The sequence below is a fragment of the Pristiophorus japonicus genome, chromosome 14 (genome assembly GCF_044704955.1).
Source record: "Pristiophorus japonicus isolate sPriJap1 chromosome 14, sPriJap1.hap1, whole genome shotgun sequence".
NCBI classification, from domain to species: Eukaryota; Metazoa; Chordata; class Chondrichthyes; family Pristiophoridae; genus Pristiophorus; species Pristiophorus japonicus.
In genome coordinates, this window is record NC_091990.1 from 162751493 (window position 1) to 162776819 (window position 25327).

General features: G+C 45.0%; 1 protein-coding gene across 1 annotated transcript in view; it reads left to right on the forward strand.

The window, feature by feature from the left end:
• The window catches only part of cars1 (cysteinyl-tRNA synthetase 1), a 105616-nt gene that overhangs the window by 65389 nt on the left and 14900 nt on the right, over positions 1-25327 (forward strand). Inside the window, exons 13-18 of the mRNA XM_070898758.1 lie at positions 704-883; positions 2991-3088; positions 18693-18882; positions 19710-19778; positions 21507-21588; positions 24623-24703. Of these exons, the coding sequence (XP_070754859.1) occupies positions 704-883; positions 2991-3088; positions 18693-18882; positions 19710-19778; positions 21507-21588; positions 24623-24703 (700 nt within the window). The remainder of the gene's footprint in view (positions 1-703; positions 884-2990; positions 3089-18692; positions 18883-19709; positions 19779-21506; positions 21589-24622; positions 24704-25327) is intronic.

Genomic DNA, 25327 nt, shown 5'->3' on the forward strand with positions numbered 1-25327 from the left:
CGGGCCAGCAGCGGTGGGGGTGGGGCTGAGATCCAGGCCCAGCAGCAGTGGGGGGGGGGGGGGGGCTGAGAGCCGGGCCCAGCAGCGGTGGGGGTGGGGCTGAGAGCCGGGCCCAGCAGCGGGGGGGGGGCCTGAGAGCCGGGCCCAGCAGCGGTGGGGGGTGGGGCTGAGATCCAGGCCCAGCAAGGAGCGGCGCAGCATTTAACAGCAGCGGGGCCGTGGCTCAGGGAGGCGCCGCAGAGCAGGTCTCCAGTCGTCTTGGTCAATCCTTGCCAGTGGACCAACACCGAGCTCTCGCGAGCCTGTGTGGTGGCTGGTGTGCAACAGTCACCACATGTTTTTTTAAAAATCCACCCTTTAAGATGTAACTCATTGTAACACCTATGAGCCCATCTTTTTTGATGTGAAGCGCACCACCCTCGTCACAAGGGACTGCCGAGTAGTAATAGGTTGTGAAAGCCGCTATATAAACCTAGAAACATATAAATCCAAGTCCTTTCTTTTATGGATATTTTCGTGCCGCAGAACAAGCAGAGACATGTAAAGTTCAGGAATACCTTGGTCTGCATGGATTGGTTGCTGCCATTGTATTTCGATGGAGGCCCATCTACCGGGTCATTCAAAATATTTTACAGATATGAATCCAGCAATTCCAGTGAATTCAAACATCCTACATACCCTGTCCATCTAATGTACTTGAAAGAAATACCGCTTTGATATCCTTTGTTTCAGTATATCTTCAAAGGACCTCAGTGAAATATCGGTGACTGAGTTTATTCCATTGCGCAGTCAGTTTGAAGTCGGAGATAGCCAGACACTCTGTGATCGTGTTTTACTACAAAAGAAATGGCGAGGATCATTTTTATGTTCAGGGTTGATGCAGGTGAAGTGTCTTTGTTGTTTGGCATGTCGATGAGAATAGTAAAGATTGTAACTACTGTAGATCTACTGTTTGTACTGAGTATTGTTCATTAATCTGTTTCATGTTAGATACGCTTTGCTTTATACCTTGAACCTCAGTATGTTAGAGTACATTCAGTCCACCTTCTGAAGATGACTTTGCGTGATGTATTTCAATAAGCAGGAGTACAGTGACGAGGCTTCTCTGTTCAACCTCTGGGTTTTGCTGAAGTTTGCTTGATATTGGGCAGGTACAGGCACACTGTCCATCAGGGACATGCGATAGACTTACAGGAGTGGCTAGTGCAGCTAGAGTATACCAATTAGAGTATAGGCTTAGAAATGAAAATGATCTGTAATGATGTAACAAACAACCTGTATATGAGCACACACAGTTCCTTTGCTCCCTTACTCCCTTCACAACTTACTATTTAAGGCGCATTTTCATTTCCTGTTCTTACTTGGAAAATGAACATTGAATTGCATCTGCCACCTGACTGCCCATCCTGCTAGCATATTTCTGTCCTTCTGCAGCCTTAGACAATTTGTCATACCCTATAATTTGGTGTTACCAGCAAACTTCATTATTGGTCATTAAATAAAAGCAGCCCTAAAACATGCTCTTGTTGAGCACCACTCTCCAGTGCAAGAAACTTTATCCTGATCCTTTGCTTTCTGCCTTCCAACTTATCTTTGTGGTGATATCGCCCATAATTCTATGTGCTATTGTATTTGTCATAAGTCTCTTAGGTGGTACCTTACCAAATGTTCACAAAACCATGTAAACTGCATCCACTTCCTTTGTTATTTCTTCAAGGAATTTCTGTAAGATTGATTAACCACAACCCATGTTTTAGAAATCTATGCTAATTGACCTTGATTAATTTGTGTTTCTGAAAGTGCTTAGTACTGTCATCCTATATTATGGATTTTAGTTGTTTATCAACAATGGAAATGAGCTAACTGGCCTATATAATTCCTGGCTATCCTTGTCTCCTTCAGAGAGAAGTGTCATATTTGCCACTCTCCTGTCCCTTCCACAGAATTTGGCCAGGATTTGTGGATATAAACCAACAAGTCCCAGTGATTTGTCCACTTTAAGTTTGAGTAACTTCTTTAGTACCATCTCTCTTTGCTTTGTTACCTGTAGACTTGACTATTCCAACTCACTCCTGGTTAGATGATCCCAAAACTCGGCAGCCCGTGTCCTAACTCGCTCCAAGTCCTGCTCACCCATCACCCCTGTGCTCGCTGACCTACATTGGTTCCCAGTAAAGCAATGCCTTGACTTCAAAATTCTCATCCTTGTTTTCAAATCCCTCCATGGCCTCACCCCTCCCTATCTCTGTAATCTCCTCCAGCCCCACACCCCCTCCCCCCAAAGATGTCTGTGCTTCTCTAATTCTGCCCCCATGAACATTCCTGATTATAATCGGTGGCCGTGCCTTCTGTTGCCTGGGCCCCAAGCTCTGAAACTCTCTGCCTAAACCTCTCCGCCTCTCTACCTCTCTTTCCTCCTTCAAGACGCTCCTTAAAACCTACCTCTTTGACTAAGATTTTGGTCACCATGTGCTAATTTCTACGTAAGCGGCTCTGTGTCAAATTTTTTATTTCATAATAGTTTTGTGAAGCGCCTTGGGATGTTTCGCTACGTTCAAGGTGCTGTATAAATACAAGTTGGTGATAATATCCTCAATTAACTGTTCTATCCCACCTCAGATGGTTCCACAATCCTAATATCCACCTCTCTGAAAACTGAGGCAAAGTACTTGTTTAGTATCTCTGCCATTCTGTCGCTTTCTACTAGGAGTTTGCTCCCTTCATGTGCTAGTCGCCTGAGCCCTGACTTTCACCTCATTACTAATACGTCGATAGAAAGCCATTTTTTGCTTGCTTTTCTTTCACATGTCTTCACATCCTTTCTATTCCTTTTTGTGGCTTTTCTTTGTTCTTTGTATTTTTCCTGGCTTTTATTTTAATTCTCTGCTTGGTAAGCACTGGTGAGAATGTTTGACTAATACTGCAGCAGTTAGTTGAAGTCCAGTGCATATAGCCTTGTGGTTCTGATAGTAGTACTCATTGTTTTCCAGGAGTTCTTCCTGAATGTGAAGGATATTTTGCGGACCCCAACAGATATCACAGGGCAGTTTGAGAAGTGGCAGGAGCAGGAGCTGGCACTCAATAACCGGTCAGTATCAACGCACACATTGGGGTCAGAACAGGGAGACAGTTCATGGAAGGACTTTTAGTAATCCTATAAGGGTTCATATAATTAAACAGCTACAATGGTATTGATTGCTCAGTGAATAAAGCACTGCATGGTGGGCATTGAACCATACAAACCTGGAAATCCCAATTTTGATTCCCGGTTTGCGCTGATCTCAGCCAGCGGAGCAGCTGTGGTGCAATAATAGGCCTCGGTGATCCTGCCCTCGGGAGAGGAAAAATCATCCCCCAGCGAGTCCAATGTGTGCCCATGGAACCGTCTCCCAATAAGGAGTCAGCATACTCGTGAGGAGGGCAGAAATTTGGGGAGGTTTCACTCATTTTCTCCCTCCTCTCCTGAATAGCGTATTACGGTACTGCAGTTAGTACACAAAATATAAAAAGGAACATAGTCATTTGTTTAAAATCCTTCTTGAATCATTGGAATACTAAGTATTATGGATGGAGTCACATGATCCTTTTGATCCCCAATATCAAGTGGTTGCTGCACACCCAACTTCCAAATACACCATGCTGAAGGTGTATCATTAATAAAGGAGTATATTATGTTAGTACAAATTAGGTTGGTCCTCAGAATAACTTCTTGATGTCTGGGCACCACTCTTTGACAGACTTGTAAACATATTTGATTACAGTCTGTTTAGAAATGTATTCTTTCCCTATGTCACAAAAACATAAGAATTAGGAGCAGGGGTAGGCCTTTACGGCCCCACGAGCCTGTTCCGCCATTTAATAAGATCATGGCTGATCTACGACCTCAATACCACTTTCCTGCCCGATCTCCATATCCCTTGATTCCCCTCGAGTTCTAACATCTATCCATCTCTACCTTGAATACACAACGACTTAGCATCCACAGTCCTTTGGGGCAGAGAATCTCAAAGATTCACAACCCTCTGAGTGAAAAAGTTCCTCCTCCTCTCAGTCTTAAAAGGTCGACCCCCTATCCTGAGACTATGCCCGCAAGTTCTGGACTCTACAACCATGTGAAACAATCTCAGCATCTATTCTGTCATTCCCCATAGAATGTCCACGTCGCTGCTACTTTGAACATTGCTGCCATTCCATGGCCGTATAATCATTGAAGCATTGCAGATGCTAGTCTCTCTGTCAACTGGGCATCTGGCCTGGATTGCCCTGGTAAAAGTTCAAACCTGATCTTATTTGAACTTGGCATTCAGACTCTGGTCTTTTATTCACTATCCACTGCTCTTAAGTTTGTAACTGATGGGATGCCTGACAATGTGCACTTTTACTAATGCTTACTCATAATGTAAGAATATATCTAAGTATGTGTTTGTAATCTGGCATCTGTCAAAGATTTAGTGATGTAGGTGGTTGGTGAAGGTCAAGCATGTGATGGACCAGATGGTCTTTTCCTGTCTGTCAGTTTTGTATTTGTGACCTTTCACCTTTGAGACTTGGATCTGAGTGTAGTTCAGATTGATGGGTTGAAAGGCTCCACTCTCTTCCAGTCATATACTTCCAAATTGGAAAACAATTGGAGGCTGTTTCAAAAAGCTTTTACCATTAAATGGCGGCTAATAAACCCTTTTGTTGCTTCTGGATATTTAAGGGTCAGTAAAGTCAAGTTTTACTGTGAATTTTAAAACTCTCGTTTCCTTCAGGTTTTATTTTCAGTTTATTTTGTGAGAAAATGACATCCTTTGTGACGGTGACATGGGTAAACTATCCCTCCTCATCCTCCTTGACCTGTCTGCAGCCTTTTTTCACGGTTGACCATTCTATCCTCCTCCAACACCTCTCCACCATCGTCCAGCTGGGTGGGACTGCACTCGCCTGGTTCCATTCTTATCTATCTAATCGTAGCCAGAGAATCTCCTGCAACGGTTTCTCTTCCCACTCCCGCATCGCTACCTCTGGTGTCCCTCCCTATCTCTGTAATCTTTTTCAGCCTCACAACCCCACAAGATGTCTGCGCTCCTCAAATTCTGGCCCCTTGAACATCCCTCATTATAACTGCTCAACCATCGGTGGACGTGCTTTCAGCTGCCTGGGCCCTAAGCTCTGGAACTCCCTCCCTAAACTTCTCTGCCTCTCTACCTCTCTTTCCTCCTTTAAGACACTCGTTAAAACCTACCTCTTTAAACAAGCTTTTGGTCATCTGCCTTAATTTCTTCTGTGGCTCAGTGTCAAATTTATCTGTTTGTCTGTAACACTGCTGTGAAGCGCCTTGGGACATTTAACTGTTAAAGGCACTATATAAATAAAAATTATGATTATTTATTATTATTAATAATCAAGGGGGAAATTGGGCCCTGACAAATCCAGGTAAATTCAGAGAAATTCTGTTTTATTTTGAACATTGCTAAAAATAAGCAAAGGTTCTACATGATAAGGGGGCAAGCTATCTTAGATCAGGTCCTGTGTAATGAGACAGGATTAATAAACAATCTCCGAGTAAAGGATCCCCTCGGAATGAGTGATCATAGCATGATTGAATTTCAAATCCAGATGGAGGGTGAGAAAGTTGGATCTCTAACCAGCATACTAAGCTTAAATAAAGGAGACTAAGAAGGTATGAGGGCAGAGTTGGGTAAAGTGGACTGGGAAAATAGAAAGTGTAGGACGGTTGATGAACAGTGGTGTACAGTTAAGGAGATATTTCACAACTCTCAAGAAAAATACATTCCAGTGAGGAGGAAAGGGTGTAAGAGAAAAGATAGCCATCCGTGGCTAACTAAAGAAATTAAGGACGGTATCCAATTAAAAACAAGGGCATACAAAGTGGCCAAAACTAGTGGGAGGACAGAAGACTGGGAAGCTTGTAAAAGCCAGCAAAGAACAACTAAAAAAATGATTAAGAAAAGGAAAATAGACTATGAAAGTAAAACTAGCACAAAATATAAAAACAGATATCAAGAGTTTATATAGGTACATAACAAGGAAAAGAGTGGCTAAAGTAAATGTTGGTCCCTTAGAGGACGAGACCGGGGAATTAGTGGCCCCAAGTTTCCACATGATTTGCTCCTGATATTTAGCAGCAACTGGTGTAGAACGGAGTATCTTAGAAATCGGAATTCTCGACATTTAGTTTGCTCCAATTCTAGTCAGTTAGAACAGTTTCACTTTGGAACAGGATTTTCTTTTCAAAAGGGGGCGTGTCCAGCCACTTACGCCTGTTTTCAAAATTTTGTCAGTGAAAACTTACTCCAAACTAACTTAGAATGGAGTAAGTGAAGATTTTTGTACGCTCGAAAAAACCTTGTCTACACTTTAGAAAATCAGGCGTGAGGGGGGGGGGGTGTTTAAAGGAAAGTTTACAAACGTTAAACACTTCAGTTTGACAAATAAAGAGCCATCATCAATAATAAATGATAAATACATCAATAAATCAATCAAAAAATTAATAAGAAATAATTTTTTTTTTAAATCAATAAATAAAACATTTTCTACTTACCGACTGCAGCACCGGGAGCCCTCCAACAGCGTGCTGGGATGCCCCCAGTGTGTCTCTGTCAGTGTCTCTATCTCTGTCTGTGTGTCTCATTCTCTGTCTATCAGTGTCTGTGTTTCTGACAGCGAGGGGAGGGGGAGATGGGGGAGATTGGGGGGGGGGAGAAAGGAGATTGGAGGGGGGGAAGGAGAGAAGGTGGTGGGGGGGGGGGGAGAAGGAGAGAAGGTGGTGGGGGGGGGAGAAGGAGAGAAGGTGGTGGGGGGGGGGGAGAAGGAGAGAAGGTGGTGGGGGGGGGAGAAGGTGGTGGGGGGGGGGGGAGAAGGAGAGAAGGTGGTGGGAGGGGGAGAAGGAGAGAAGGTGATGGGGGGGGGGGGGGGAGAAGGTGGTGGGGGGGGGGGGGAGAAGGAGAGAAGGTGGTGGGAGGGGGAGAAGGAGAGAAGGTGATGGGGGGGGGGAGAAGGAGAGAAGGTGGTGGGGGGGGGGAGAAGGAGAGAAGGTGGTTGGGGGGGGGGGGAGAAGGAGAGAAGGTGGTGGGGGGGCGGGGAAGGGAAGGAGATTGGGGTGGCGGGGGGAGGGGAAGGAGATTGGGGGGGGAAGGGGGAGGGAGGCTGAACGGGCCGGGTCCGAGACTTCGGACAGGGCCCGTCCCCAGCACCAGATTTACAGGTAGGTGGCGTTGGGTTGGGTCGGGGGGGTGGTGGGAGGGAGGTCAGGTCGGGCGGAGGGAGGTCAGGTCGAGTCCGGTCCGGGGTGGGGGGGGAGCGGGTGTCCGGGGTAAGGGGGGAAGGAGAGGGAGCGGGTGTCAGGTCCGGTTAGGGGGGGGGGAGGGAAGAGAGAGAGCGGGTGTCAGGTCCGGTCCGCGGGGTGGCGGGGAGAGCGGGTGTCGGGTCCGGGGGGGGTAGGAGAGCGGGTGTCGGGTCCGGGGGTGGGGGAGAGCAGAGCGGGTGTCAGTCTGGAAGCGGGAGGTGGGAGGAGCCTTATTCACGCAGCCCCAGTGAGGCCATTCGGCCAGGGCTTGGGGCTGCGTGCTTCGGGCCCCGCCCACACAGTTTCGGGCGCCTGGAGCTACTGCACTTGCGCGCCCACTGTAGCGCTTGTGCAGAGGTCCCGGCACTATTTTCAGCGCAGGGACCTGGCTCCACCCTCTACAGGTCCTGCTGCGCTGCGCCGAGGGCCAGAGGACCTGCAGGGAGGTGGAGAATCTAAGTTTTTTTTAGGCGCACTTTGTGGCGCGAAAAACGGGCGTCCAGGTCGGGACTGCGCGCGCCATTCTAGGCGCGGCTCGAAACTTGGGCCCAGTGATGGGGAACATGGAGGTGGAAGAAACTCTGAACAAATGTTTTGTATCAGTCTTTATGGTAGAGGATTAAACAATATTCCAACAGTGGATAGCCATGGGGCTAAAGCGGGGGAGGAACTTAACACAATCACTAAGGAGGTGGTACTCAGTAAGATAATGGGACGAAAGGCAGATAAATCCCCTGGACCTGATGGCTTGCATCCTAGGGTCTTGAGAGGAGCAGCGGCAGGGATTGTGGATGCATTGGTTGTAATTTACCAAAATTCCCTGGATTCTGGAGAGGTCCCAGCAGATTGGAAAACTGCAAATGTAACGCCCCTATTTTTAAAAAAAAAAAGGAGGCAGACAAAAAGCAGGAAACTATAGACCAGTTAGCCTAACTTCTGTGGTTGGGAAAATGTTGGAGTCCATTATTAAAGAAGCAGTAGCAGGACATTTGGAAAAGCAAAATTCGGTCAGGCAGAGTCAGCATGGATTTATGAAGGGGAAGTCATGTTTGACAAATTTGCTGGAGTTCTTTGAGGATGTAACGAACAGGGTGGATAAAGGGGAACCAGTGGATGTGGTGTATTTGGACTTCCAGAAGGCATTTGACAAGGTGCCACATAAAAGGTTACTGCACAAGATAAAAGTTCACGGGGTTGGGGTGTAATATATTAGAATGGTTAGAGGATTAGCTAACTAACAGAAAACAGAGAGTCAGGATAAATGGTTCATTCTCTGGTTGGCAATCAGTAACGAGTGGGGTGCCGCAGGGATCAGTGCTGGGACCCCAACTATTTACAATCTATATTAACAGTTTTGGTTTCCATATTTAGAAAGGGTATACTTGCTTTGGAGGAAGTTCAGAGAAGGTTCACTTGGTTGATTCCGGGGATGAGGGGGTTCATTTATGAGGAAAGGTTAAGTAGGTTGGGCCTCGACTCATTGGAATTCAGAAGAATGAGTGGTGATCTTATCGAAACGTATAAGATTATGAGGGGGCTTGACAAGGTGGATGCAGAGAGCATGTTTCCATTGATGGGGTGTCTAGAACTAGAGGGCATGATCTTGGAATAAGGGGCCGCCCATTTAAAACAGAGATGAGGAGAAATTTCTTCTGAGGGTTGTAAATCTGTGGAATTCGCTGCCTCAGAGAGCTGTGGAAGCTGGGTCATTGAATAAATTTAAGACAGAAATAGACAATTTCTGAAACGATAAGGGGTTATGAGGAGCAGGCAGGGAAGTGAACCTGATTCCATGATCAGATCAGCCATGATCTTATTGAATGGCGGAGCAGGTTCGAGGGGCCGTATGGCCTACTCCTGTTCCTATTTCTTATGTTCTTATGTTATGACAACCTACAATTATTTACATGACACCTCTTTTATGGGCTTAACTATTTTTTTTAATTAAAAGTAAAATTGAAGAATCTTCAGGAATGTTGCCTCCCTGGTGCAAGGGTCAAGGATGTCTCGGAGTAGGTGCAGGGCATTCTGAAAAAGGAGGGTGAACAGCCAGTTGTTGTGGTGCATATAGGTACCAACGATATAGGTAAAAAACGGGATGAGCACCTACAAGATGAATTTAGGGAGCTAGGAGCTAAATTTAAAAAGTAGGAATTCAAAAGTAGTAATCTCAAGATTGCTACCAGTGCCACGTGCTAGTCAGAGTAGGAATTGCAGGATAGCTTAGATGAATACGTGGCTTGAGGAGTGGTGCAGAAGGGAAGGATTCAAATTCCTGGGACATTGGAACCGGTTCTGGGGAAGGTGGGACCAGTACAAACCGGATGGTCTGCACCTGGGCAGGACCGCAACCAATGTCCTGGGGGAGTGTTTGCTCGTGCTGTTGGGGAGGGGTTAAACTAATATGGCAGGGGGATGGGAACCTATGCAGGGAGACAGAGGGAAGTAGAATGAGGGCAGAAGTAAAAGATAGAAAGAAGAAAAGTAAAAGTGGAGGGCAGAGAAACCTAAAGCAAAAAGGGCCACATTACACCAAAATTCTAAAGGGTGCGAAGTGTGTTAGAAAGACAAGCCTGCAGTCTCTGTGCCTCAATGCGAGGAGTATTCGGAATAAGGTGGACGAATTAACTGTGCAGATAGCAGTTAACGGGTATGATGTAATTGGCATCACGGAGACATGGCTCCAGGGTGACCAAGGCTGGGAACTCCACATCCAGGGGTATTCAACATTTAGGAAGGATAAACAGAAAGGAAAAGAAGGCAGGGTGGCGTTGCTGGTTAAAGAGGAAATTAATGCAATAGTAAAAAAGGACATTAGCTTGGATGATGTCGGATCGGTATGGGTGGAGCTACGGAATACCAAATGGCAGAAAACGCTAGTGGGAGTTGTGTACAGACCACCAAACAGTAGTAGTTAGGTTGGGGACAGCATCAAACAAGAAATTACGAATGCATGCAATAAAGGTACAGCAGTTATCATGGGTGATTTTAATCTACATATTGATTGTGCTAACCAAACCGGTAGCAATGCGGTGGAGGAAGATTTCCTGGAGTGCATTAGGGATGGTTTTCGAGACCAATATGTCAAGGAACCAACTAGGGAGCTGGCCATCCTAGACTGGGTGATGTGTAACGAGAAAGGACTAATAAGCAATCTTATTGTTAGGCCCCTTGGGGAAGAGTGACCATAACATGGTAGAATTCTTTATTAAGATGGAGAGTGACACAGTTAATTCAGAAACTAGGGTCCTGAACTTAAGGAAAGGTAACTTCGATGGTTTGAGGCATGAATTGGCTAGAATAGACTGCAAATGATACTTAAAGGGTTGACGGTGGATAGGCAATGGCAAACATTTAAAGATCATATGGATGAACTTCAGCAATTGTACATCCCTGTCTAGAGTAAAAATAAAACGGGGAAGGTGGCTCAACCGTGACTAACAAGGAAAATTAAGGATCGTGTTAAATCCAAGGAAGAGGCATATAAATTGGCCAGAAAAAGCAACAAACCTGAGGACTGGGAGAAATTTAGAATTCAGCAGAGGAGGACAAAGGGTTTAATTATGTGGGGGAAAATAGAGTACGAGAAGAAGCTTGCCAGGAACATAAAAACTGACTGCAAAAGCTTCTATAAATATGTGAAGAGAAAAAGATTAGTGAAGACAAACATAGGTCCCTTGCAGTCGGATTCAGGTGAATTTATAATGGGGAACAAAGAAATGGCAGACCAATTGAACAAATACTTTGGTTCTGTCTTCACGAAGGAAGACACAAATAACCTTCCGGAAGTACTAGGGGACCGAGGGTCTAGTGAGAAGGAGGAACTGAAGAATATACTTATTAGGTGGGAAATTGTGTTAGGAAAATTGATGGGATTGGAGGCTGATAAATCCCCGGGGCCTGATGGTCTGCATCCCAGAGTACTTAAGGAAGTGGCCCTAGAAATAGTGGATGCATTGGTGATCATTTTCCAACAGTCTATCGACTTGGGATCAGTTCCTATGGACTGGAGGGTAGCTAATGTAACACCACTTGTTAAAAAGGGAGGAAGAGAGAAAGTGGTTAATTATGGGCCGGTTAGCCTGACATCAGTAGTGGGGCAAATATTGGAATCAATTATTAAAGATGAAATAGCAGCGCATTTGGAAAGCAGCGACAGGATCGGTCCAAGTCAGCATGGATTTATGAAAGGGAAATCACGCTTGACAAATCTTCTGGAATTTTTTGAGGATGTAACTAGTAGAGCGGACAAGGGAGTACCAGTGGATGTGGTGTATTTGGACTTTCAAAAGGCTTTTGACAAGGTCCCACACAAGAGATTGGTGTGCAAAATCAAAGCACATGGTATTGGGGGTAATATACTGACGTGGATGGGGAACTGGTTGGCAGACAGGAAGCAGAGAGTCGGGATAAACGGGTCCTTTTCAGAATGGCAGGCAGTGACTAGTGGAGTGCCGCGGGGCTCAGTGCTGGGACCCCAGCTATTTACAATATACATCAATGATTTGGATGAAGGAATTGAGTGTAATATCTCCAAGTTTGCAGATGACACTAAACTGGGTGGCGGTGTGAGCTGTGAGGGGGATGCTAGAAGGCTGCAGGGTGGCTTATAGACAGGTTAGGTGAGTGGGCAAATGCATGGCAGATGCAGTATAATGTGGATAAATGTGAGGTTGTCCACTTTGGGGGCAAAAACACGAAGACAGAATATTATCTGAATGGCGGCAGATTAGGAAAAAGGGAGGTGCAACGAGACCTGGGTGTCGTGGTTCATCAGTCATTGAAAGTTGGCATACAGGTACAGCAGGCGGTGAAGAAGGCAAATGGTACATTGGCCTTCATCGCTTGGGGATTTGAGTATAGGAGCAGGGAGGTCATACTGCATTTGTACAGGGCCTTGGTGAGGCCTCACCTGGAATATTGTGTTCAGTTTTGGTCTCCTAATCTGAGGAAGGATGTTCTTGCTATTGAGGGAGTGCAGCGAAGCTTCACCAGACTGATTCCTGGGATGGCAGGTCTGACATATGAGGAAAGACTGGATCAACTCGGCCTTTATGCATTGGAGTTTAGAAGAATGAGAGGGGATCTCATAGAAACATATAAGATTCTGACGGGACGGGACAGGTTAGATGCGGGTAGAATGTTCCCAATGTTGGGAAGTCCAGAACCAGGGGACGCAGTCTTAAGATAAGGGGTAGGCCACTTAGGACTGAGATGAGGAGAAACTTCTTTACTGAGAGTTGTTAACCTGTGGAATTCCCTGCTGCAGAGAGTTGTTGATGCAAGTTCGTTCGATATATTCAAGAGGGAGTTAGATATGGCCCTTACGGCTAAAGGGATCAAGGGGTATGGAGAGAAAGCAGGAAAGGGGTACTGAGGAAATGATCAGCCATGATCTTATTGAATGGTGGTGCAGGCTCGAAGGGCCGAATGGCCTACTCCTGCACCTATTTTCTATGTTTCTATGTAACCTGTGTATTATTGTGACTCTCGCCACATCACTAGAATGATGGGATAATATAACTCGTTGATGATTATGCACAGGAAGCAATGATGCTTTTAGTAAATAATAACTTGATGTGTTACCCGAGTTAGCTTTTGATCGATGAACTCTGTCTTCAAAGTATTATGAGTGTGGCAAATGTGTTGATGTCCTTGCTTCATATCTAACTGGGAATGACATTCTGCTGTAGCATTAAAAATATAATCATCACAGCGTACAGGTTGAACCTCTCTTACCCGGCACCCTCGGGACCTGGCCTGTGCCAGATAAGAGGATTTGCCGGACGACGGGGGGTCACGCTGACCCTAGCGTTATCAGCATTACCCGATAAGGTTTTATGTAAAGGTTCATTTTGGTCGGAGACACCAACTCTCGGGGCAGCAGGATCAATGTGTACCTGTGGGGAACATCCGCAAAGTGTCGCCGCATCCTCAAAGCCTCGCTGGTAAAATGCGACATCACCATTGACACCTGGGAGTCCCTGGCCGAAGACCGTCCTCGGTGGAGAAAGTGCATCCGGGAGGAGCTCTTCGAATCTCAATGCCGCGAGTATGAAGAGGTCAGGCGCAGGCAGCGGAAGGAGCGTGCGGCAAATCAGTCCCACCCACCCCTTCCCCCGGCGAATGTCTGTCCCACCTGTGACAGGGTCTGTGGCTCCCGTATCGGATGGTTCAGCCACCAAAGGACTCACTTTAGGAGTGGAAGCAAGTCTTCCTCGATTCCAAGGGACTGCCTATGATGATGATGATGATGTCAGCCGGGAAAGATCGGCGGTGTTTACAGCGGAGGATAAATCCTCCCAACTGATGTAAAGTCCAATGTCTGATCTTAAGAGTTTGTTTTAGATGAGCATTCTTCATTGTTTTAAGCATTGGCTCAGAGAGCCTGCAATACTCCAGCTGACTTTATCCTCTCAACTACAAAACAGGCCTAATCGTCTATCAGTTTTTAAACAAATAAAAAAAAATAATGGACCATGTATGTTTCATACATAAAAAGAGAGAGAAATGGACGGATGGATTCTCGTTCGATTAAAACATGAGAAAAAAATAAGTCGAACTTTGTTAATTTCCAATTGTTTGTGCTGATTGTGTATTTTTTGTCAGCCTTTGAGGATTTGTTGAGATCTGTAAAATTATATCTAGTTTCGCGCGCTCTATAGTAAGGTGCTGAATGCAGTGTCATGTGAAATATTAAGGGCTATCTGTTCTATTCATAGTGTTTACTGACCCGCCGAATATTTTTGAAAATGCTGTTCGAGCCCCCCCGGTCCACACCAGGACTATTCCGAGAGACCGGGCAAGTGTTGGAAATGAATTCAACTCCTACATGAGTAAATCTTACCCCAGCGCAGACACCCCTTTCCATTCTCCACCTGTCCCAGATTCAGGGCGGATTCACAGCCGGGGAGTGGGTCTTGGATCGAGGCACCTGGAACTGGGAGTGAAACGGGGATTGACCCTTGGTTCTCCAGCGACCTGCCGGGTGTGAGTCCATGGGACTCTCCATTTGGTGTTCTCTGTGTGTCTCTCTGTTTCTGGTTTAATTTAGGATAAACTCGAGCCGCCAGCACAGCAGCCAGGGGTCGAAGGTTTTGTGTGTTCAGTGCTCGTGACCCCTGTTTCTAATGCTTGACTTTTGACACTTGAAGTAAATATTTCTTTTTTAAGTAGAACTGAAAGAGAAAAAAAAAAGTTGAACTGTGTTCATTTCCAATTGTTCGTGTTATGTATTTTTTGTCGACCTGTGAGGATTTGTTGAGATCTGTAAATTGGACTTTGCATCAGTTGAAGGATTTATCCTCCGCTATAAACATAGTCGATCTTTCTCAGCTGACCTGTAGCCCACGGCGACACTTCACTGATATTCCCCACGGTACACATTGACCCCGCTGCCCCAAGAGTTGGTGCCTCCACCCAAAATGAGCCATTACATTAAAAACTTACCAGGTACTGCTGACAACATCATAGTGTTGTGGGATCGCTGACAACGCTCCGACCCAACTGAGGAGGGAACACCGGAGGCAGCGGGGAGAAGAGGAGCCAGGTCCCATCCCCCCGCCGGGAATGATGCCGAACAAGGGAGGTGCTGGTTAAAAGAGTACCGGATAAGAGAGGTTCAACCTGTGCTTCAAGATCATCCAAATCCCCTTTTATAAAAGCCCTTTTATAAAAGCCAATTCACCAATGGTCAAACAGATAAAGCCAGTCACCATAACATGAAAATTGGGAGCAGAACTAGGCCATTTGGCTCTTTGAGCCTGCTCCACCATCCAGTAAGAAGCTGATCTTACATAAGAACATAAGAAATAGGAGCAGGAGTAGGCCATATGACCCCTCGAGCCTGCTCCGGCATTCAATAAGATCATGGCTGATCTGATCATTGACTCAACTCCACTTCCCTGCCTGCTCCTCATAACCCCTTATCGTTTAAGAAACTTGTCTATTTCTGTCTTAAATGTATTCAATGTCCCAGCTTCAACAGCTCTCTGAGGCAGCGAATTCAACAGATTTATAACCCTCTGAGAAGAAATTTCTCCTCATCTCTGTTTTTAAATGGGCGGCCCCTTATTCTAAGATCATGCCCTCTAGTTCTAGTCTCCCCCATCAGTGGAAACATCCTCTCTGCATCCACCTTGTCAAGCCCCCTCATAATCTTATATGTTTCGATAAGATCACCTCTCATTCTTCTGAATTCCAATGAGTAGAGGCCCAACCTACTCAACCTTCCCTCATAAGTCAACCCCCTCATCCCCGGAATCAACCTAGTGAACCTTTTCTGAACTTCCTGCAAAGCAAGTATATCCTTTCGTAAATATGGAAACCAAAACTGCACGCAGTATTCGAGGTGTGGCCTCGCCAATACCCTGTACAACTGTAGCAAGACTTCCCTGCTTTTATACTCCATCCCCTTTGCAATAAAGGCCAAGATTCCATTGGCCTTCCTGATCACTTGCTGTACCTGCATACTGTCCTTTTGTGTTTCATGCACAATTACTCCCAGGTCCCGCTGTACTGCAGCACTTTGCAATCTTTCTCCATTTAAGTAATAACTTGCTCTTTGATTTTCTACCTCAACTCTAACTTCCGACATTATCCCCATATCCCTTGGTTCCCTTCGTCAGAAGAGATCCTTTCAAAACATCCTTTCGGAATTTGGAATAAATAAATGCTTTTCTGAGAAAGATTACATGCCGACTCCTTAATGAACCAACAACCATTATACTCGAACACTTTGCAGGACACACTGAGGCTGGTGTAATCAGTTTGAACAGTAACAACAATCTACGCAACCTGTAAATACAAAGGCCTGTCAGTGTTTTGGCTTTTTCACACATTCAGTGGATGCCTGGTCAGAACACCATTAACTCAATTGGTCCACTTTGAATCAGGACAGGAAGTCTCCCTGTTTGGATTACCATGATTGTTTCTAGTGGTACATTTAAGCTTGAGGCATTTTAATCAAAATGTTGACCTATTAAGGATAGTTTGCCCCTTCAAAGGGCTGCCTTCGACCGTTTGTCTATAGCCAATATGTTGAATTTTACATGAACACATAACTTCCACTTTGTGATATTCTAAATTAACTTATAACTCGGAGACACAGTAAAGAAACATAAGTCACCTTGGTCTAAATACTAAATGTTCTCATTACTTCACCACCCTCTCCCACTGGGACAGGTTCCTTGAGTGCTACTCATGAAAACCGTGATTATATTTTAATCTAAATGGGAAGTGCATCAACGTTCTTGCTCTGGGAAGCAATGCAATGCTTCATTGCAACGTGTGTTCTTGTAGCATGTCGAATTTGATCAAGCTAAGGGATTATGGTCAGCATACAGTCAATGTCATCTTGGACAAATAACCCTTGCAGCTTCCGACAACAACTTGCCTTTATCCCATAGGAAAACATCCAAAGGCACTTCACAGAAGCGTAATCCGAAAAATGGATGCTAAGCCAAAGGGGAAGGGGTTACCATAAGCTTGGTCAATGAAGTGGGTTTTACGAGGGATTTTAAAGCAGGAGAGGCAAAGGAGTGCAGGGAATTCTAGCTGGCTGAAGGCATTGGGTAAACTGGAGTAGTGGGGTGTGCACAAGAGGCCAGAGACAGGAACTGAGAGTTCGGAGGACCTTGTATATTCATGTGATAGACAGTTCATGAAGGATTACACTGGGGGAAAAGCCAGATGAGATCCTTGCAGAACTTGGGATAAAACAAATTCTTTTCAGAAAAGATTGTCTGGTCCCAGAGTGAACCAACAAGATTTATGTAGGTGAATGCCTCCAGCCTCCAAGCCAGACAAAATCGAACCAGGTAATATTTGGCAATTCTGTTCCATTTATAATATCAACAACTTGCATATATATAGTGCCTTTAACATAGAAAAATGTCCCAAGATACTTGACAGGGGTGTAATTACAAATAAATGGATGCCAAGCCAAAGAAGATATTAAGAGTGGTCAAAAGCTTGGTCAAAAAGTTTGGTTTTAAGGAGGGTCTTAAAGGAGAAGAGGGAGGTGTAGAGGTGGAGGGGCTTCAGCAGGGAATAGATCATGAAATGATAATGGGTGAGCAAGGCTTGGTACATGATGAGATATGAGTAACAGAGTTCCAGATATGCTGAAGTTTATGCAGGGTGGAGATTGGCAGGCCATTCAGGAGTGCACTGGAATAGTCTCGTCTGAAGGTGATTATAGGTTCGGGTGAGGGTTTCTGAAGCAGGGGTGGAGGTGGGTGATACTGAGGTGGAAGGAGCCATTCTTTGTGATAGAAAGGATACAGAGTTGTAAACCCAGCTCAAAGAGGATGTTGAAGCTGTAAACACTCTGGTTCACCCTGAGACTGGCCAAGAAGGGGGATAGAATTTCTGGCAGAGGCTGAAGACAACTGCTTTGGTCTTCCCAATGATAAACTGGAGGAAGTTGCAATTCAACCAAACCTGGATGTCGGACAACAGGCTGACAATATGGAGGAACTGGAGGGATTGAGAGAGGTGGTGCTAGAGTCACGATTTTCCTTTTTAGCTAACGGCAGTCCATCTTGATCAGATTTACAAAGTGAATTACACAAGACAACGAGCTAACAGTTATAGAATCATAGAGGTTTACGACACAGAAGGAAGCCCATTGTGCCTGTGCCGACTGGAAAAAGAACCACCCAGCCTAATCCCAGTTTCCAGCTCTTGGTCTGTAGCCTTGCAGGCCACAGCACTTCAAGTGCATATCCAAGCAATTTTTAAACGCGATCAGGAGTTCTGCCTCTACCACCCTTTCAGGCAGTGAGTTCCAGACCCCCACCACCAGTCTGTATTCCTTTCACTTAGTTCTTGCCATTTCCTCCGTTTCTGCTGTAAAAATAAATGGAAAAAGAGTAATTTGTTTCGGAAGACTCTGTTCAGTGACAAAAATCACTATCGTTTGAATAATAATCAGGAAGTTTTCGAGTTGGACAGTACCACAACAGCTTTGTAATTAAAATATTAGCATGTTATGGAAGCTTTGTGGATTATTGTGGGCCTCTATATGTCTCTCGTTAAGATGTGGGCTTGTAAATGAATGTGTAACCCCAAGTGTGTTATTCAGACAAACGGTGAAGGAAAACAAGAAATAATTCCATCGCTCATCATTGCTTCCCGGTTTTATTTGGGTTTAAAAAATTGTCCCATTGTTTTATCTACCAGTACACATCAGAACTGAATTTCCACAGTGGTATTCAGAGGCCTGAATTATGTATCTCCGCAACAGGCCCAATTTCCTAAGCCTTTGCTCGTGATTTAAATTCTTGTTGTGTCTCAATACTTGAAAAACCTTCTTTCCAAAATGTTTTCAAATGGAAAGGAAAGTGCCAACCAGATGTTGTTGTAGTTGAAAAATAAATTACTTTAATTTTAATTAAAGGTTTGATGAGAAGAAGACAGCTGTGCACGGGGCACTGTGCGATAACATGGACACCCGTACAGTGATGGAGGAGCTGCGGTCCCTTGTCAGCCAGTGTAACACATACATTGCAGCAAAGAAAAGCAACAAGCAGTTACCAAATCGCATGCTGCTGAGGACCATTGCAATCTACCTCACTGAGATGCTGAAGGTGAGATGGGGAGGTGCAGTGTGTTAGATGTGTCACGCCCATAATTATCTGATCCATCCTCTCTCTCATCTTGGTAATCATGACTGAGGTCTTGTTTTCCATTCCTGCTGAGTCTCAATAAATGACCAGTTGTTTGATCTTTAATTGTTTTAACTTACTTTCACCTGAAAATAGGCAGGCTGCAACATTAGATTTCCTCAACTCATGCCACCTTTACTAGTCTTATCGTTTCTGCATGTCTGTTTCCTTTATTTATTTTTCCAATTCTCCCCTGCTGCTGCCAAAGGCACCCAGCTGCTTCTCGATAATGGGACCACATGGGCTGGCTATCCTCTAACACCGCACCCAAGTAGCCATTCCTCATGTGTGAGCCCAGACAGGATTAGACATAGTTATAATGTCACCCCTGGACCATGGATAATATCGGAGTCAAATACAATCCTGACATTCACATACATACACTTTCCAGCAAGGCTCTGTGGATAATGATCAGGAGTGGAAACTCTGGCTGACTATTTAATCACCCTAGCCCAAAGGCACTGATGCCAGTTGTAACAGTCCAACTGCTCACCCTGCTGGTATCAGCTAATTCACAGAACCTTTGATCTTCTGTCCTTGTGGGCCGTCTATGGATCTTCCTTTGAATGAAGTGCCTAATTTCATCCTGGCTGGGTTTGATTGAAGGTGAAAGATTGATGCACTGGAAGAATTGTACCTTCTAGCTGTGAGTGGTAAAGACTACTAATTATCTGGATTTGTGGATAGATAGGCCTGAGTGGGTAAGAGCCTTAATCTTGATTGTCTCATTGTTCCCTTCTATCAATCAGATATTTGGAGCAATAGAGGGTGAAGAACCCATTGGATTCCCTGTTGGAGGAGGCGGCCAAAATTTAAATGTAAGTGTTTTTTCAGTCTCTCGTAAAAGGATCCAAATAAAGTGTTGCTTACTATCCCCCTTCAACACTGAAGAAAAATATCGTAATTCAAGAAAAAGTGACAGTCGGAGGCTGCTAACACTTTGACACAAAATAACAATAAAATGGTGGTGTTCTAGAAATAACAAATTTGCATTTACATATACCTGTAGCACCTTTCATGATCTCGGGATTGCCAAAGCGCTTTACAGCCAATTAAGTTATTTTGAAGTGTGGTCGCTGTGGGGAAATGTGGTAGCACATTTGTGCACAAGCTCCCACAAACAGCAGTGAGATAAATGTCCAGATATTTCTGTTTTTGGTGATGATGGTTGAGGTATAAATGTTGTCCAGGAGAATTTGCCAGCTCTTCTGAAATGGTGCTATGTATTCTTTTAAATCCACCTGAAAAGGACGATGGGACCTCGCTTTAGTTGTCTCATTCAAAAGACGACGCCTCCTAACAATGCAGCACCGTCAGCCTTGATTATGTGCTCAAATCCTGGAGTGGGGCTTGAACCCACGACCTTCTGACTTGGGCTACCACTCATCCAATTCTGACACCTTACAGTATTACTCTACAACCAATCTATAATCTATAATCACTGTGTATTGGTGCTGTGATGAGCTGCCACTGTGTAACGGACCCGGGAACAGATATCTATGTAATGGGGCCAGGAAGAACTAGAATCATAAAGGTTTACGGCACAGAAGGGTGCCATTTGGCACATTGTGTCTGTGCCGGCCGAGGAAGAGCTATCCAGCCTAATCCCACTTTCCAGCTCTTTGTCCATAGCCTTGCAGATTACAGCACTTCAAGTGCATATTCAAGTACTTTTTAAATGTGATGAGGGTTTCTGCCTCAACCACACTTTCAGGCAGTGAGTTCCAGACCCCCACCACCCTCTGGGTGAAAAACATTCTCCTCAACTCCCCTCTAGTCCTTCTACGAATTACTTTAAATCTTTGACCTCTCTGCTAAGGAAAAATGGGTCATTCCTATTCGCTCTATCTCAGCCCTTCATAATTTTAAACACCTCAATTAAATCTCTCCTCAGCTCTTCTGTTCCAAAGAAAACAACCCCAACCTATTCAATCTTTCCTTAAAACTAAAATTCTGCAGTTTTGGCAACATCCTCTTAACTGTAACGGACCCAGGAAGAGCTGTCGCTGTGTAACAGGGCCAGGGGTAGATTGTCGCTGTGTAACAGGGCCAGGGGTAGATTGTCGCTGTGTAACAGGGCCAGGGGTAGATTGTCGCTGTGTAACAGGGCCAGGGGTAGATTGTCGCTGTGTAACAGGGCCAGGGGTAGATTGTCGCTGTGTAACAGGGCCAGGGGTAGATTGTCGCTGTGCAACAGGGCCAGGGGAAGATTGTCGCTGTGTAACAGGGCCAGGGGTAGATTGTCGCTGTGTAACAGGGTCAGGGGTAGATTGTCGCTGTGTAACAGGGTCAGGGTAGATTGTCGCTGTGTAACAGGGCCAGGGGTAGATTGTCGCTGTGTAACAGGGCCAGGGGTAGATTGTCGCTGTGTAACAGGGCCAGGGGTAGATTGTCGCTGTGTAACAGGGTCAGGGGTAGATTGTCGCTGTGTAACAGGGTCAGGGGTAGATTGTCGCTGTGTAACAGGGCCAGGGGTAGATTGTCACTGTGGCAGAACCCGTCGGTCAGCTCTGCTACCTCCAACTCTTTTTGTGTTCGACATGCAGCTGGAAGCCACTGTGATGCCGTACCTGAAGGTGCTGTCAGATTTCCGTGAGAGTGTGCGACAAATTGCCCGCGAGAAGAAAGGTATGAAATAGTGAATTTGTTTGTTGTATTAACATATATTGGGCCCAAGTTTCCACATGATTTGCGCCTGATTTTTAGGAGCAACTGGTGGAGAATGGACTATCTTAGAAATTGCAATTCTCCACATTTTTTTTTCTGCAGTTCTAGTCAGGTAGAACAGTTCTACTTTGGAACAGAATTTTTTCTTCAAAAGGGGGCATGTCCGGCCACTGACGCCTGATTTCAAAGTTTCCACAGTGAAAACGTACTCCAAACTAAAGTAGAATGGAGCAAGTGAAGATTTTTGTAGAACTGAAAAAACCTGTTCTACACATTTAAAAAATCAGGCACAGGTTACAAATTAGGCGTCCAGAACGAGGTGGGGGGCGGGGGGGGAGGGAACTCATTAAATTCTACAATAAATCCTTATTTATACTTCTACAAATATTATACAAATAAATCCAACCTGAATAAACATTTATAAGCAAAGAAAAGATTAAATAAACCATCTTCCTACCTGTGTGAAAGTGCTTCAGGCACAAAGAATTCTGCAGTCAGCCTGAGGCGCCCGTTCTTCCCGGGGGGGGGGCCCGTTCTTTCCCGCGGGGGGGGGGGGAGAGAGAGGAGGCGCCCGTTCTTTCCCGTGGGTGGGTGGGGGGGAGGAGACAGTGAGAAGGCTGCAAGTGCTGATGTGCTGATGGCAATGTGCTTTTATTAAAAAAAAATTCAAAAATTAAACAGCTACAAAGAACTACAAAAATGGCCGAGTGCCAATGTTTTTTTCTCACTGCGTGAACGCTCCAACGCGCACGCGCAGCGTTGCTGGCAGGAAAAAAACAAATTTAAATAGTACCCGCCCCCTCCCACTTACAAAATCGGCGCGAGTGTAGGCTCCGCCCCCCTGGGCGCCGCGCCAGGCAGACAAGGAGCTGCAGGGCTCTCCAGAATCGCAATTTTTTTTTTAGGCGCGAAAAACGGGCGCCCAGCTCGGAGGGGCACCCGTTTTTTTATCGTGTGGAAACTTGGGCCCCTAATGTGCAGTGATATGCCTGGCATATGGGTCACCTCCCTGTGCCTGACATCTCTGGTTGAATCAATATTTGGAGAAACTCTGGTTGGGTGTTTAATGCAGCTTTGCAGTGCTTCACTGAGGTGCAGTCTGACCAGAGCACTGCAGTTTGAGCATGGCCTCCTTGACTTGTACTCTTACTTGCTTTGGCCATATGGATCAGCATTTTGTTTGCCTTGTTGAATTGATGCTCTGCAGTATTGAGTGGCAAGTCTACTAAGACACCGTTTTGATCCCTGAGGCATCCCACTCAACACTTTCTCCTACCCCGACCTGACTCCTCTAACGAGTACCTGCTTCTTTCTACCCTTCAACCTATTTCTTATGCAATATCAGATTTACCCTGAATTTCCACCACTTGAAGCTTAAATAGCTTCTTGTACATAACTTTGTCAAATACTTTTAGAAAATCGAGGTAAACGGTCAAGAAATTAGAGTCCATCCCATTCAGTAGGTATCCTGCTGTCACCAAACATGCTCCAGGTTACACCAGATGTATAATATTATTAGTCACTATCAAGGTCGATACTGCTGTTTAAAAGCAAACTAAAATGTTATAGGTCAGAAAGACAAATGATTTAGATGCTGCCTGCAGCTCTAAATATGCCACGGTTCTGATCTCCTCTAGACTATTTGGAAGAAGTGCTTGCAGTGATAACCCTGTCGGAAAGGCAAACTGCAGAGTCGAGAAGGAACAAGGCCATGTAATTTGGGCATCAGCTTCTCCCACTGGCTGTGGAATGTACCGCTTTCAGGTGGCCAGAGGTTTTATAGAAAGGGGCAATTTCGGCCGCTTTGTGTTTTTATGCTGTATGGGTGTGTGCGTGGGTCAGGAGTGTGTTGGGGATTTTGGGTGGCCAGGTCATAGTCCAGTCTTGTCCCACTTGTCCATTCTCTGTTCAGTTACAGAATTAAACAAGTTAACGGCTGCAATCAGGAAGGCTTCCCACTAGTCCCACAACATTTAATCTAATCTCACTCTCTCCTTTCCCCCCAAAGTTCTGAGTTTTACAAAAAATGTATAAAAACAAATCTACTTTAGAAAAGAGAATGAGAGGCTTGCGGGGGGATGTGACTGAACAAAATACTTGTAAAGCAATGTATTATCCCGCCATTGAAAAGTCTTGGTGACTTGGAGTGCTGTGGGGGAATCAGAGGTTGAATGATAGTCCTGATTGAGTTATCTGAATCACTAGTTCACCCCCAAACAAGGTTGTGACATTGTTGGATTCTGTGTCACATTTGTTGAGATGCTGTAACTTGGCAAAAACTAGCCCAAAGCATGTTTATTATATGGACTGAGAAACTTGAGTGCTCAATAGGAAATGGTTATAAGGAGGAATTGGATTGCACATTCAGTTACTGTCCTTTGATCCCTGTGACCTGGGTGTTGAATTCAATTCAATTTGACTGGATGATCATTTTCTCTCTCGCTGTTTAGTCCAAAGTGGTCTTGGTCCAGGTTGGTACGAACCCATCATGCAGAATGTAACACTGCCACATGGACCAACATGGGGAGCTGCTAGATATTGAACTGTCACACTGATGCAGGAGACACTTTTCTGAGGTTGGGATTAAGCCGTCTTGTTGGAGCAGTGTAACGAGAGCTTTGCTCTCCATCCAACTCATGCTGTGTCTCGTCTGGGAGTACTTCGTGGGACAGTGTGGAGGGAACTTTACTTGGCTTAATACTCATACAAGGGTAATACAAAGTATTCCCAAACACTGATATCTCTCGCCTTAATAAACATGCAGGAAGGGTATGGATAAACATGTAGGAGGGGTATGGATAAACATGCAGGGAGGGTATGGATAAACATGCAGGAAAGGGTACAGATTAAAATGCAGGAAAGGGTATGGATAAAAATGCAGTAAAGGTGTGGAAATAGTTTGGAGTGTGAAATGTTTTGTTTTGATAGTGCACAGATACTGCCTGATCTGACACGATATGAAATGCATACATATTGACTAACTCCTGTGTTACAGTGAGCGAGGTGCTGCAGCTGTGTGATGGACTTCGAGACGACATCCTTCCAGAGCTTGGAGTTCGTTTTGAGGACCATGAAGGTACTGAGCCTAACATGCTGAGTAGAGTCAGCCTGGAGATTATCATCTGTAGGTTTTGTCAACCTCTAATTCACTGAGTATGTTGAGATTATCACACAATAACAAAATAATTGTGTCCCAACAGTATTGAACTCACTAATCATTGCACCATTTCCCCTGGTAATTCTTATCAGTACGGTGACACTGAGAAACTTCTCCTTCTTTGTCTTTCGTCCTACAGGTTTTTGAAATCAAGCTTGGCATCACCTGATCATGAGATCTTTTATCCTGTTTTCAACCTTCTGCCAGGTTGCTCAATTTTTTTAAAACCCCCACATTGGGCCTGAATTCGTGGTCCCTACAGGCACGTACAATGTGCGCACGTGCTCGTAGCGGCCGCACAAGTTCCCGCGTTACACACCCACAGCATCCAAAAGTAAACGGCCTCCACGAGCGGAGAGTTGGACGAATATCCTTCACAAATTCTTACGACTGAAAAAAGCAGGCGTAACGTAAAGCCTGCTTTTATCAGCGTAAGACTTTTAGGGTACAGAAAAAATTCAAACATTTCAAATCCTGTTAAATAAGGCAAGTTTATTTTTTAGACCCTTTAAAATATGTAAATTTATTTTTCAAAAATAAAAC